Raw genomic sequence first — 15,677 nt, 5'->3', positions numbered from 1 at the left:
CCCAAGTCATGACCATCCAGATGTCTCCAGGCACAGCCATATGTCCCCTGGGGGAGCAAATTTAACCCAGTGGACAGTTATATAAACCCCAGTAGACAGCCATTGGCAGTGGCTGTGTTTAACAACTAGATGACAGAATTCCTACAAGTGTGACAGTTGGCTCTGAATGAGCCTGTACCAGCCAGTTTCAGCACATCATGACCACTGTGTCTGGCTAAATATAAGGCCTAGGTTTTTCTCTCCGCAATTCTTTCTCTGGAAAGAGCCGCTACCCTAAGCTGTAGCTGTCAGTCTGGACAGAGGGCTCTCTGACTGCGGAGGGCTCTCAGCCCCTGACTGGTCCCCAGAGTGGTTGATGAAGCGTTGGAGATCCACCACTGTGCTGAATTGTTCTGATGTTCCATGAAATGTGAGAATGGTGAGGAAAGTAATACTTCTGAATTAATATTTAGTTTTAATATAATATGCTCTTTCCCAAAAGTTCATATGTTCAAATTGGAAAAGCAAGCAAACAGACAAACAGCTCTGTCCCCCCAAAAGCCTCAAGCAAATAAAATTTTGGGTAAAGTCTTCCCACAGGGAAGATCATGGCTGCTGCATGTCTGGGGCCGCCCTGCATGGAAGGTGCTCCTGTTAAGGTCGCGCACACCCATGTCTCATTCTGGTGGCCAGGCTGTCCGCCTCTGATTCGCCTCTAGGCTCAGGTACTGCTTTTACCCATCTTCAAGCTCAGCAGTCGGCTTTTGTTTATTTGTTTATTCATTCATTCAAAATATTTACTCAGCACCAATTATATACCAAGGAAGATGATGGAGAAAGGGGTTTCTGCTCTCTGGAGTTTGTCAGTATATCAGCTCCATGCTGTCCAGTGGGGAGCGGAGATGTGCAGGCTTGTGTGGGTGCTGAGGGGACACGGACAGAGTGGAGGAGGGGAAGGGAGACTCTGTTTGTGTGTGTGTGTGTGTAGGATGGAAGTTGTGTGCCTGGAGTGTGTGTGTGTGTGTGTGTGTGTGTGTAGGACGGAAGTTGTGTGCCTGGAGCCGAGCTGGGCACACCATACACTGAATCATCCCACTCCCCTGCTGTGCTTCTAACAGAGGGTTCTGTTTCTTGGTGGAGGATCTCTCTGTCTCTCCCCCTGCTCCAGAGTGTAGATGCCCTGGAGACAGGACACAGGGGCCTATATCTCCTGGAGGTAAGAACAGTGTCAGGCTCAAAGATTGGAAAAACAAAAAGAATCAAAAAGCAAGGAGGGGAGTAGCCAAGATAAGTGGCAAGAGGGAAGGAGGAAGGGGTCAGGGCAAGGCCACTTTAAGCTGAAGCAGTCAGGGAAGGCTTCTTGAATGAGGTGGTATTTAGCAGGAAGGATGGGAGGGACTGCAGTGGGGGAACCGGTGGAAAGGCTGTTGCAGAGAGAGGGAATAGCAGGGTGTGTCCCTGGAGATTTCTGGAATGTGAGGGTCTAAACTAGGAAAAGAATATCATAAACTGCTGTTTTCTATCTGAGACAGGAAGGGAGACAGCCAACTAAAAAATCTTCTCTCTCTCCAATGGAGGTAACATAACCATCCTGACCCACCTAAGGGACATCTGGGCAAGAACTCTCCACTGGGCTCTGGAGGGAAGGCAGAGTGATAATAACAATAGTTATCACCGTACCAACGACATCTGCTTCCCTTTATCATTCCCTACTAGGTCCCAAGGCTTTCTATACGCCTTCACCTGTGGGGTAGACATCAACCCCATTTTCCAGACAACTGAAAGCATGCTTCAGAGAGGGAGCGAAAGTCAAGGTCACGCAGGACCCAGGCGGGGTCTGCTTGCTTCAGCGTCCACACTGTTTCCTCTGCCAGCACCCTTCCCTTCCTGCCTCTTGACCCCCGAGAAGGCGGGACAGCATTCAGGTGTGGTCTGTGGGCTCTCTGGGATCCAGCTGTCGGCCTGCTTGGTGAAATTTTTATTAGCCTTTGATTTTCGGACCTCTGGTTTTATGGATTACTAGAAAATGGGCCAGGCTTCTTTAAGAAGCTTACCCCCCGACCCCACCTCCGTGGCCACCTGGTGGCTCTTCTCCTCCCTCACTCTGCAGCTCCTGAAAGTATTCACAAATACGGATCATGGCTAGAAAAGTGGACACATGAATGTGGGCAGGAGGCTGAAGCAATAGCTATATGCCTCGGAGCCTGTGAGAAGTCTGACTTGGCCAGACCCCCATCCACTGCCCGTCATCCCTCGGGCCTGTGCCCAGAGAACCAGCAGCCTGGGGCTCTCCTCCTGGTCTGCGACTCTGGGCACACCAGTCTCTCTGGGCCTTAGTCTCCTGGCCTGGGTGCAAGATTCTTCTCGCCCTTGGGCTTCAGTTTCTCCATCTGGGAAATAAAGCGGGCTGCACGCTCCCCAAATCTGTGAAACAGGGGTGACCTTTCCTATCTTCCTGCCTCCTGCCCCTCTCCTGGGCTGTCCTGAGAAGCAGGTGCACTGATGGTGGGTAAACAGGAAGGCAGTGTTCTGAAGCAGGGAGGGCTGTTCAGTCCTGGAAGAGCAGAGCAGCCTGTACACAAATAACCCCACTACCAGGGAGTGTGATAAGGGCCCTAGAAACCTCTTTGCTGCCACAGCCACCTGCTCCTCACACCTCCCTGCTCCCTGATGGCTGTTCTCACACCCAGGAAAGTGGGTCAGAATGTAGGGCGGGTGTACCTGAGGGCGAACGCCCCCTTGCAGGCCCCCACCCTGCCCAGCTGACCATGACTGCCATCAGGGGCAGGGATAGGGAAAGGGGTGGGGTTATGGCATCTCTGCGTCCAAGAGACAGCCCCAGCCATTCTCCCCACTAGGTGTCTATGGCTCTTTTTGCTTTCTGGATATGGTCTGAGTTCCTTAGTCTGGCATTCGAGACCCTGCACACCTAGCCCGGGGCCTGGGGTCTGGAGGTGCTCTGTGACTAGCAGGGAGGGGAGTGGACCTTTCTCAGGCCCGTACTCCTCCCTGGTACCCTTCCTAGGCACTTGGGACGTACTTCAGATTGCCCACTATCTCCCAAACACTGAGTGGACTCAGCTGCCCTCCCCAGGCCTCCATGAGCAGTGCCGTCACCTCTTCCATACCTGTGTGTGTTCTTGAAGATCCCCCTCATTGATACTGCCTTCCTCGAAGCCTTTCCTGGTCCCCCAGACAGAACCACACAATCCCATCTATAGCGTAGTATTGTGAGTGCTGAAAAGTGTCATCTCTGGAGTGAGACTGCCTGGGTTTCAGTATCTAGCTGTGCCCCTTACTAGCTCTGTGGCCTTGAGTAAATGACTTAGACTCTCTGTGTCTCAGTTTCCTCATCTGAGAAATGGGATTACAACCATACCTTCTCAAATGTTGTCGGAAAAACAAGTGAGTTCATATTTAAGACACACTTAGAGCAGTGACTGGCACCTGATTCCTCTCCTGGAAGAGATTTCTGTTGCCGATTGAGATTACTATCTGAAGTTTTCCCCACATTCACTGTACTCGTAGCATGAATTTTCGGATGCTCACAAAGGCTTGAATTGTTGCCAGTGCTCTCTCAATTCTCTGGCAGTGAATCCGCATTCGTGGATAATCTCCTTCGGATGAGTTTTCTGATGTTGTGTAAGACATGTTTGGCTAAATGATTTCCCATAGGTGGCCCATTCATAGGGTTTCTCTCCTGTATGAGTTTTCTGGTACTGGCTTTGAGACTTTAAGCTATTTAGGGTTTCTGAATCTCAGGTTTCTCCTTTGAAAAATGGGAATGTTTAGATGGAATAATATCTTAATATGCTGAAGTTCTTAGCAAAGCACCTGGCTTACAGTGAAAGCTTAATGCGTGGTGGCCGTTGTGGTTGATGGGTTTGTCTCACTTGGCTATACCACAGTTTTTTGTCAGCAGTGACCATGAATTATTCATCTTGGTGCCTGCAGAGCCTGGCAGTGGTAGGAGTGTGTGACTGTTTACTGGGTAAGGGAATGATAAATGGAAGAGCCATTGGTCAGAGCTGAGCAGAGGCCCATTTGGGTGTATCAGTTGTCTTCCTGGCTCACCCTGATGCTGGCTGAGACCCTGCCCCTGTGAAGTATTTTCTAAACCCAGTGCCTGTTGATCTGACAGCCAAAGAGAAGCATAGAGAAATCTGTGGAGTCCACTCACCCCGGGCAAAGGATCCTTACCACCATCTTTTGAAACTTCATTCATCCTCATTCGTGACTAATTCCCTCTTAGGGCATTCACTGGACAGCATTCCACCTGTATTTATTTACTGAGCACTTCCTGTGGCTCAGGCATCGTGCTGTGCCCCCAGGGATCCAGTTGTAAGGGAAGCACAGGGCTAGTAAACAGACTTTTACAGTGTGTAAATGCTGTGATGGGGACGCACCGAGTGTGGGAGTCAGGGTACATCTAATCCCAATTTAGGGAAGTCAGAGAAGGCTTCCTGGAGAAGGAGAACACTGAGGAGAAGGCACGGCACACAGTTGTAACAGCTGACACAGCAGGTCTGGGGAAGGGTCTGAGGAATCAGAGACATGGACTCTGGATTGCAAAGTTGCAATATCAGAGATTCTAACATCCATTCAGAATGCTAGGATCCGTATTTTCTCTACTTCACTTGCGATATTTTTTCATTAAGACTGGAGACGTATCTTGTTAGGGAAGCCGTGCATCTTTATGAAGTAATTGGTGCTCACTGTACAACATGGAAAAATAAGGGATATAAAGGAGTGAGTGGGTGGACGGATGGAATATCCTTTAACCCCTGTTAATATTTGGGCATATTTCCTTTCCTTATACTCATTTATTGGGTTTGTTTTTAAAACTGAGATATAACTTACATACCATAGTATTTGCAGTTTTAGTGGTTTTTAGTATTTTCACAAGGTTGTATAACCATCACCACTAATTCCAGAGTTTTCAGCACCCCAAAAAGAAACTCCTACCCATTGGCAATCACTTCCCATCCCACCTCCCACCAGCCTCTGGCAACCACCAAACTGCTTTCTGTCTCTGTGTAGTTGCCCGTTCTGGACATTTCAAATAAATGGGATCAAACAACATATGGCTTTCTGTGTCTGGCTTCTTTCACTTAAAATATAATGTTGATCCTTTCAAGGTTCATCCATGTTGTAGCATGAATCAGTGCTTCATCCCTTCCTGTTTATGGTTGAATAATATTCCATTGAATATATATGCCACAGATAAAAAACACATTCAGCAGTTGGTGGCATATGACTGTTATGCATAATGCCACTATGAACATTTTTGTGTGTGTGGACATCATTTTCAGTTCTCTTGAGTCTCTACCTAGGAATGGAATTGATGGGTCATATGTTAGCTCAGTGTTGTTGAGCGGAACTGCCAGACTGTTTGCCACAGTGACTGCACCCCTTTGCTAACCACCAGCAAAGCGTGAGGGTTCCTGTTTCTCCACATCCTTGATAACACAGGCTTATTGTCCTTTATTATTATTATTATTATTATAGGTCTCCTACTGGGTGTGAAATATCTCATTGTGGCTTTTTTGTTTGTTTGGCCACGCTTCATAGCTTGTGGGATCTGAGTTCCCTGACCAGGGATCGAACTGGGGTCCTTGACAGTGGAAACGCAGAATCCTAACCACTGGACCACCAGGGAATACCCTTGTTGTGGCTTCAATTTGCATTTCCCCAGTAACTAATCATCTTTTTATGTGCTTACTGGCCACTTGTATACCTTCTTTGAAGAAATGACTATTCAAACTCATTGCTTGATTTTAATCAAGTTATTCGCCTGTTTGTTGTTGAATCATAATAGGATCTTTATATATCCTGGATACTAGACTCTTACTAGATACATGATTGGAAAATATTTGCTCCATTCTGTGGATTGTTTTTTCACTTTCTTGATAGTGACCTCTGAAACTCCAAAATTTTTTATTTTGATAAAGATCAATTATCTACTCTTTTTAGTTGCCTGTGCTTTTGATGTCATGTCTAAGAGACCATTGCCTTATCCAAGGTCATGTAGATTTATATATATGTGTTCTTCTAAGAGTTTTATAGCTTTTCCCTTTTCTCTCTTTCTTTCTTTTGCTGGGCCTCGCATCATGTGAGATCTTAGTTCCCCATTCAGGGACGGAACTGGTGTGAGGTTGTGGGGTTTATTTTTTTGCATATGGTTATCCAGTTGTCCAGGAATCATTCATTGAAAAGACTATTTTATCTCCTTTGTCTTCTCTTTGTTCCCTTGTTAAAAATCAATTGACTGTAAATATATGGGCTTAATTCTGGACTCTCAATTTTGTTCCATTGATTTCTATGTCTGTCTTTATGCCAAGATCACACAGTCTTGGTTACTGTAGCTTTGTAGTAAATTTTGAATTTGGAAGTCTGAGTCTTCCAACTTTGTTGTTTTTTTTTTCCCCCCAAGATTGTCTTGGGACTTCCCTGGTGGTTCAGTAGTTAGGATTCTGCTCTTCCGCTGCGGGGGACACGGGTTGGATCCTTGGTCAGGGAACTAAGATCCACAATGCCTCAAGAAATCGCCAGAACAAAACAGACGAAAAAAGAGGGCAAAGTGAGAGAGACACTCAAGCAAATAATTACAATAAAAATTATATTTAAAAAAGATTGTCTTCACTATTATATTTCCATATGAATTTTAGGATCAGCCTGTCAATTAATGCAAAAAATCCAGCTGGAATTTTTATAGGTATTGCATTGAATTCATAGATAAGTTTGAGGAGTGTAGCCATCTTAACAACCTCCAGTCTTCTCCTTCTTTCTTTTGGATATTTATTGAGTATAAATTTGAGCTCATGCCAAACATATTGTTTTGATTGCTGATTTCTGCTTAATATTCTATCATAAGCATTTCCCCGTGTTATGAAAGATGCAAGCATAATTTCAGTGCTATGCAATATCCCATTGTTTAGCTGTACTGTACAAAATGATAAACTCTTGAATGTTGGGTAATCTATCCAGGAAGGTACTTTGTTCTAGGTCCCTCATGATGCAGGCTTCTCCCTACAGGCACAAGTAGATATTTGGGAGGACTGGTAGCTCACAGAAAAGCAGCAGAATCAGAAAATAGGATCTAACAGGCTGCACAGACACTGATAGAGCATGTTTGTTTTAGGCATGCTTTTTAAACATTTAAAAATTTGTACCATGGTGTTCATTTTACATTGTAACTCAGTTCACCTGAAACAGAAATTTTACTAAATGATACTTAAATTTTTAAAACATTAGGAGAAGCTGGTCTGCTGTAGTTACAAATAACCCCCAAACCTTAGTGGCTCAAGAAGTTTCTCTCATGCTGTCTGTCATTTAGCAGGAGAGCCCTGGAATTTAGTCTCTAAAGGCTTCCCCATCCAGATCATTGCTGGTTTCAATGACAGAGGAAAGAGGCCACGGTAGGCAGAAGAACCCCCCCACCGCCCACCCCGCCAACAATGTTTACATCCTAATCCTTGGAACCTTTGAATATGTTATATCATTTGGCAAAGGGGAATTATAGGTGCAGATGGAATTGAGTTTCCTAAAATCAGTGGATCTTAAAGTAGGGAGCTGCATGTATTCATGCAGTGGATCTCTAAATGTGGAAGAGGGAGGCAGAAGAGGAGGTCAAAGTGATGCAATGTGATAAGAACCTAACCTGGTGTTGCTGACTTTGAAGATGGAGGAAGAGGCCTTGAGACATGGAATGATGATGGAAAGGGCAAGAAAACACATTTACTCCTAGAGCTTCTGGAAAGGAATGCAGCCCTGCCAACACCTTGATTTTAACCTGTGCGTGCATGCTCAGTTGCTCAGTCATAGAGGAATACTGGAGGGGGTTGCCATTTCCTCCTCCAGGGGATCTTCCCCACCCCGAGTCAAATCACCATCTCCTGCATTTCCTGCATTGGCAGGCAGATTTTTTTTAACCCCTGAGCTACCTGGGAAGCCCCGTGATTTTAACCTAGTGAACTTCTGAACTTAACACTGTAGGGTACTAAGGTTATGCTGTTGTAGGCCACTAAGTTTGTGATAATTTATTGTAGCTTCCATAGAAAATGAATATAAACAGCATGGGGTCATCATGCACCAGCCCTTAAATACTTCTGGCTGGAAGTGACATATGGCATTTCTGTTCCTATTTCGTTGGCCAGAGCAAGCTGTATGGGCATATCTAACTTCACAAGAGAAATTTGATCCACACATATGCCCAGCCTTAGAAGGGATGGAATATTGGTAAATACAATAATATCTACTACTTGCCATCTGCACCTTATTCTTATATCTTCTATTTCATTCAACAACAGCAAAAGTGCTAGTGACAGTTCTATAAGTTGATTTCAGTGTCAACAAATGGATTGTGGCCCCTGGTTTGAAACACATTGCTCTACCGACCCTACTCTGACCATGCCTGAAGAGCTACATGACACACCCTTCACCTAGCTGATTGGCCCAGGCGTGGGACACGTGACCAAAACTGACCAATCAAATTCCTCTCCTGGGAATTTGGAATTGGGCCATTCAGCCAGTTAACAGTGGGAAGCAGATCAGAGGCAGAGTAGAAACAGGGTCAGAGTGAGAGCCACATGGAAGCCAAAATGATGGAGGGGCAGAAAAGCCCTGAGTAAGCAGAGAGAGTTGGTCCACAGAGACAATGGAGCAGCCGCAAGGAGAGCAGCGCAGGCAGGAGAACGTGCGTCTCCAGGGGGAAAGGTGGAGACAGAGAGGCGCTGCCTGAGGGGCGGATGGCTTCCCCGTTCCTGGCTCCAGCCCCCGCGCGTCCTGCCTGCATATCCTTCCCGTGAGGTTTTTTTCTTTACTGTCTCCTTTTCTTGAGTTCTGCGTGGTGGGTTTCTATTCCTTGTCTCCAGGGAGCCTTACTCAGCTAGAACGCTGCTGGCATTTCTTGTAGGAGACCCAGCTTTGGCTCTGAGGATCAGGCTTGCGGGGCACTGATGGGACTTGGGGATGAACCAAACCCAGGCATCCCACAGTCCCAAGTTTGCCTTTGGCTTCAGTCTTGCATGTTTGTGTTTGTTCTCCCAAGAGGACAGGCAGAAGCCATCTGTGAGGTGCTGCACAGGTGGGGTCCTGGTGAGCTGGAAGCACCCCTACACGGGCCTTTTTCTCTGACAGTGTTGGGGTCAGGAAGCCAGTGGAGTTGTTTCAGGGATGGTTTGGCTGTGGGATAGAGTGGAAAGGACACAGGCTTTGGAGACAAGCAGCCATCATTCACCTCTTTGAGCCTTGGTTTTCTCATCTCTGAAATGGGATTGTGGAAGGATCCACAGCAGTGTTCTGGGGAAAATACTCAGAGAAATGACCATGACAAGGGTGTACAAGCCTAGAGGGCACGGGCAGCTGCTGCTTTTGTTGCCTGAGGAAGCCATCAGCATCCTGATCCCAGAGAGTGTGGCCTGGGACTGAGTTAGCAGTGGTACGTCCCCCAGTGCTGGGCCAGCCGGGCTTCCTGCCTTCACTCGCCTCCTTGCCCCTTACTCACTCTTTCATTGTGTCCCCCTCCTCCTGTCCTCAATTCCTCTCTTTTTTGTTATTCTTGATGCTGATGAAAACACCTGCTTTAGGAAAGCAGCGGGGTTGAACATAAAATTACCTATCTCCTTGTATACTGTCAGAAGGCAGCCAGGCAGAACTGGGTCTGAATCCTGACTTGTTAGCCCTTTGCTTGCTGTGTGCTTCTGGGAAAATTCCTACATCTCTCTGAACCTTAAGTGTATCATCCGTAAAATGAGAATTATAATGCTCACTTCACAGTGCTGTAATGAGAAGTAATTAATTGGGCACGCAACTAATGCTAGTTCCCTCTTCTTTTAAGTGTTAATTCCTTCTTGCTTTCTTCTTACCCGCCTCCCCTGTTTCTCTATCACTCCTCCTAGCTGCCCCCTCCCCCCCCCCCACCGGCCTCTTGTCACCAGGGTGCCCCTAGTCCCTCTCAGGGGTCACTGGGATGGCTTCTCCTGACTCAGTTCTTTGTGGCCTCAGGCGTTTGTGGCCTCTCCTTTCCCTCTGACCCGGGGCTCCCAAGGGATGGACTGAGGCTTCTGGAAGCAGCAGGGATTTCGGTGGCATGTCACTTCCCTGGTCTCCTCTGCAGGTCCAGCCTTAGTTTGGGAGTTGTTGGTTCAAATCATGTCATCTGTATTGTTTTTCTCACTTTGGTAGTTATTATGCCCCAGTGTGGCATCTTCACACTCCAAACAATGATAAATATTTACGAGGAGGAGAAAACCCAGAACTCCTAGGGGAAGTGGGGGAGGGATATGCTAGGCTCCTATTTGCAAGCCAAGCTCAGACCCATCAGTGACCCCTTGGGCCCCAGAAGTAAGGGGTGGGAGTGATGGGGGACAGTGCTATGGAGGCAGCACAGAGCCACAACCTCAGTCTCCTTCTGGGAGGACTTGCTGACACTTGGGGCCTCACCCCGCCTTGCCCTGGAGGCCTGCTGGACCTCCTGCCCCTGTTAGTGGCTGCTTTGTGGCTCTGTGTCTGCTCTCTCTCTCCGTGACTATCTCTTCCTCTCTTGTTTGTTTGTTTTATGATCTCTCATTCCGTCTTTTACTGTCACACTCCAGGGCCAGCATCCCTTTCCTCTCCCTCCTTCCCTCCCTGCCCTCCTCTAACACCCTCTGTCTCTGCCTTTATTCTTTCCCCTCTCAACATTCCTCAGAGCAGTTCTGGGGCTGGATGATGGGGGACAGGCGAGGGACTCCCAGACCAGGCTCAGGGAGAGACCAGGAGGAGCTGCAGGGGACCACCTCTGCCTGACTCCGAGTCCTGTGCTCTGCTGTGCCATCCCAGGCACATCCGCTCCCTTCCTGGCTTCGTGCTTCAGTTGCTTCCTCCCCTAAGTCATTCATTCGTATTCTCGACTAATATTTACTGGCTACTGGCTTCCTGCCATTCATGAACACAGGTGTATCGAATACCTACCAGATGTGCCATTCTAGGGGCTTGGGATGCAACACAGGACGAGAGACAAAGACTCCTGCCCTTGTGGAGCTAGTAGACGGGTACATGTAACCCCAGAGTCAGCTGTGCAGTGGTTTAGGGGGCGGTGAGTGCTGTGGGAGAAGGGCAAGTACAGCGAGAGCTCTGGCATTCCTGGGGTGCAGGGTGAAGCTTCATCACATAAGGTGCGGGGCTGGGCCAGCGGATGCAGGCGGATCTATGCAGGGAGAGCATCCCAGGGAAAAGGGACTGACTGCTGAGGCAAGGAGTGCCTTGCTGTGTTGGAGGAAAGGCAAGCAGGCTTGTGGCTGGAGGGGACGGGAGGGGAGTGGGAGAGGTGATGCTGAGAGGTAAAGGAGGCGGGCAGACACACAAGGCTGTGCCTCTGCGTGAGCTGGGGTGGTCTGACCTGTCTTTGAAGACTCCCTCCACCTGCTGGGTGAGGAATAGACCAAGGGAGCTGTCAAGGGCACCCAGGGGAGCTATGAAGGCAGGCGCAGTGTCTCAGAATGGTGGAGATGGGGAGACCCAATGGTGCTGGGCACTGTTCCGGCTCTCAGCGCTTGTATGGAGCCTGCAAGTCACTCCAGGCCCCTTGTTCTGGTCCTGCTGAGAGATGCCCTGCAGGCACCTTCCCCCAGGGCGGAATATGCTAACCTGACCTTCCCACTCTTTCTCTCCCCAGGGTGTTCAAGAAGGCAAGCCCCAATGGAAAGGTGAGTCTGTGGCAGCCCCACCCCGGCTCCTCTCTGTCCCCCAAACTCTCCTTCTTTCTTGGGCATCTTTACTGCCGTGAAAGACTGGCACATCCTTTCTGAGGAGGAGACACAGCCCTGTCCTCCCTCAGCTACAGTGACAGGGACACTCTCAGCAAACTGAGGGGGGCCACTATAACCCCCCTGGACTTTAGGGCACCCCTACTCTGGTATGGGGAAACACAGCCTATCCCAGAGAGGCTGCCTTGCCTTGTGAGTGCAATAATTAGAGCCAGTGCCAAGGGCCTCAGGGAAACCTAGTCCTTTGGCATGAGCGGCCCCTGGAGCCTCTACTGAGCCCTATTATCTGGGGCAGCTCCCAGGGCCCACCCCACTCTCTTTCTTAACACAGCCTCAGGCCCTATCCTGATTTCCTCGCAGGTCAGCAAATGGGTATGACTGACATCATTCCATGTCAGGTCTGGGCTGAGCCTGTGGGAATTGGAGTAGGGTGTACTGAGATAAAAATAAGGCACAGCCAGATGGGGAAGGCAGACATAGAAAAACTGATCAATATAAAGTGCAAGTGTGCGATAGGGGGGTGCATGGGGGCTGTAGACCCAGCCTGGGTGGTCAGGGATGGTTTTCCTGGGGAGAGATGCACTCCCAGGCAAGGTAGGGAGGAAAAGAGCATACGAGGCATGAAGATAAATCACAGGGCATCTGGGTGCCAAGCAGGAGCAGAGGGAGCAGGAGCTGAGGTGGGGGGCTGGCCGAGCTGGGTCCTGGAGCCTTGGAGTTGGGCTCAGAAGATTGGACTCCTGGCCCAGGCTGGCAGATGACATCCTTGTGTGTGCTCACATCCCCCTTCTGTGCCTACAGCAGACATCACCAATCACTGGCCACCTTTTCCTGTTGAGGTGATATTCCATCTTGGGTTCTTCTCAGCCCAGGGCCCCAGGCAGCCCCTACCAATCAATCAGAGTTGACATTTGGAATGGAATGTGGTTGTCTTCTTGCTTCTGGACACTGAGGAACCATCAGAGTGTTTTCAGACCAGACTTCCATGGTTAGATTTGCGTTTTAGGGTGACCAGTCTGGCTACGGTGGGGAGAAAGGTCCCAGCTGTGGGAGCTCCAGGCAGTAGATAACCAAGGAGCTGGTGCATAATCCTGTCAGGCGTGGCTGTGGAGACAGAAATCTGATGGAGGGTCAGTTGTCAGCGTGGAGGCATTGTGGAGGAGCACAGACCATCTGGAATGACGCCCTGGATTCTAGCTCTGGGGTTCTCCCCTGAAGGCTGGCAACCAGCAGGGCACAGGCTCACAGCCTTGGAGAACAAGTCCTTGTTTGCGTGGATCCCTGCAGGCTGCACAGAGGCGGGGAACACTCAGAGCTCAGTGTTCAGAGCCCCCTCACCTCCCGGTGCCACTGGCCCTGCTCAGGGTCACCCCTCCTCTCAGGGATGCGCCCAGCACTCCCGCTCAGCAAGCACCTTTGCTGCTGCCACTCCACACTCAGTGGTGCTTGATGTGAAGGTCCCTGCAGGCCTCAGTGTCCTCATCTGCAAAATGGGAGCAAGAGCTGCTTTGCAGGGTTTTGGGATAAACAGGTGCTTTAAAATTTACACAAGGCCTTGTTATTCCTAGTATTAGGACTGGGGATCAGGTCCACATCCAGTTAGGATTTCGATGATGAGGGTTAGGGTTGGGTCCAGGGAGTTCAGGGGCAGCTTCCAGGGTCTCCTCCAGGGCAGGGGCCCACAGCTGCTAACGCCTTCTGTACCTTTCTTCCCCAGCTCACCGTCTATCTGGGAAAGCGGGACTTTGTGGACCACATCGACCTCGTGGAGCCCGTGGGTGAGTCCCTGGAGGCCGGGGGGCAGGGAGCGGTGGCCTGACCCCTCCCAGAAAAGGGCAGGTTGAAGTGGCCCAGGAATATCCTGCAGGTCTCCAGAGGGGCCTGGTGCCAAGAATAGGATGTGTGTGGCTTTTGGCTCTAGTCAGCAAAGACTAACCAAGCAGCTGCTTTCCTCTTCAGCCGAGGGGCCTGTGAAAGGACGTTGTGGGAAGGGCAGAGGTAGGAAGTGGGGCAAGCATCCTGACGATAAGGACGATGAGGATGTTGATGACCGCAGCCGCCACTTAGCATGAGGCTTAACTGTGTACCCAACACTGGGGGAACTACTATTATTACCATCCCAAGCACAGAGAGGTTAAGTGACTTCCTCCAGGTCCCAGAGCTAGTAGATTGAGGAGCCTGGATTCAAACCTGGGCAGTCTGGCTCCACAGATACTTCGTTCTGCTCCCTTCTGATGGCAAAGGGTGGGGAGATGGAGAGAAAACCTAGGGGCTTGTGAAATGGAGGCTGTCTTCACTGACATGGGGTTCTTACCAGGAGGCTGGGCTGTGGCTGAAGGCACCTTCCAAGGACTTTTTCCACTTCAGGGCTTCTCTCAGCCTCAGCACTCCTGAGGTTTTGGATTGGATCATTTGCTGGCAGGGCCATCCCATGTGTTGAAAGATGCTTGGCAGCATTCCTGGCCTCTACCCATCAGACACTGGGAGGCCCCCCATCCCAGCATGGCAATCAGAAATGTTTTCAGACATTGCCAGATATCCCTTTGGGGGGCAAAATCACCTCCGGTTAGGATTCTAAAAACTGTAGCTTTCCTTAAAGAACCTCAATCTCGTTGTCTCTTCCTACAATTTGTTTGAGGGAGGGAGGCCTAGGATTAACCCTAATTTACCGATGTGGACAGTGAGACCCAGAGAGGTTAAATGATTGAAGAGGGACATGAACAAACCCAGGTGAGACCAAAGAAGGTGACAGGTTGGGAGGCTGGGTCCTGGAAACCGCAGGAGGCTAAGTCCAGATGAAGAAAGTGGGATGTGTTGCTTGGGGGAAAAGTTCACAGGAAATGTGGCCTGGGAGCTGTCCTGGGGCCAAGAGGGCAGGACAGACGTGTGGTTCCAGAGCCCAGGTGGGAGCAGATGGAGCAGAGAGCCAGGTGTCAGCTCGCTAGGAGGAAGGTCTTTGTGACCTTGGGGCGGGAGGCCTGGCAAGTCCCTGGGGTCGCTCTGCAGGCTGTGGGCTGCAGTGTCCAGCTCTACTCTGAGTCCTTCCCTTCCTGGCCTGAAGCCAGACAGCCCTACTTTTCCTCCCAGCCTGTCGGGTGCTCTCTGAAGCTCACCAGCCTCTCTGCCATTTCCATCTCCCCCATGAATTTGGAGGTGGGGAGCAAACATCCCCGTGTTCACCTGTGGCCTGCTCACCTGTGGCCAAGGCAGTTTCCTATGGGCTGTCTGAGGCCAGGGCTGTTCACACCCATTAGCCTTTAAGAATAGTAACGGGGTCACGGGGGCTGGGCATCACGGGGTCTGGGGAGAAGGGCAGGAGGGATCTGGCTCCCCTAGTACACGTGGGCACCCTGAGCACCATTCAGCCAGTGTTCACAGAGCACCTACTTCATGCCAGGCCCTGTGCTAGACCCTGTAGATCCCAGTGAGTCCTGGGGCGTCATACCAAGTTGATCAAATGACCCACAGTGAGAAAAACTTCTCCCTTACATCATTGAGCAGAGAGAGCATCCTTTGTCTTCAACTGGACTCTGTACTCTCAAGGTCAGGCCTTGGGACATTCTCCATGGTCGCATGTGCCAGGTACCGGCTAATACTTTAAACGTGTTAATTCATTTAGTCCTCGCAGGAGCCCTATGAGGTGGGTACTGCAGGTCTGCAAATCCTGAATCCAGAAGCCCTGAGAGCACCTAATTGTTCATGAGTTTGACACAGAATTCATTTAGTGGCAGCCTGGCCTGGACTGATGGGAGGTGACTGATGCCTTAGTTAACCTCTTGGTGCAAATAGTTTCCCTGCAGAGATTTTAATGGGCTAGGCAAGGGATGCTGCCCCAGAGCTGGCAGAAGGCATTAGAGAAGATACAGAAGAGGGACCACATGGCCTGTCTATAATTCAAAACTTCTGAATTCCACAGTATACCTGATACTGGGGTTTTGAACTCATCTTCTT

General features: G+C 49.7%; 1 protein-coding gene across 6 annotated transcripts in view; it reads left to right on the top strand.

The window, feature by feature from the left end:
• Positions 1 to 15,677, top strand: part of ARRB1 (arrestin beta 1) — a 77,853-nt gene that overhangs the window by 39,293 nt on the left and 22,883 nt on the right. For 4 of the 6 annotated variants that reach the window (XM_069553153.1, XM_069553149.1, XM_069553154.1 and 1 more), the window contains exons 2-3: positions 11,636 to 11,666; positions 13,444 to 13,504. In XM_069553153.1, coding sequence (XP_069409254.1) covers positions 11,636 to 11,666; positions 13,444 to 13,504 — 92 coding nt within the window. Of the gene's footprint in view, positions 1 to 8,508; positions 8,783 to 11,635; positions 11,667 to 13,443; positions 13,505 to 15,677 lie in introns of those variants that run through there. The other 2 variants (XM_069553151.1, XM_069553150.1) reach the window with 2 other exon arrangements.

This window comes from Ovis canadensis, chromosome 15 (genome assembly GCF_042477335.2).
Source record: "Ovis canadensis isolate MfBH-ARS-UI-01 breed Bighorn chromosome 15, ARS-UI_OviCan_v2, whole genome shotgun sequence".
Taxonomy (NCBI): Eukaryota; Metazoa; Chordata; class Mammalia; order Artiodactyla; family Bovidae; genus Ovis; species Ovis canadensis.
This window is presented reverse-complemented; position numbering and strand designations above follow the sequence as displayed.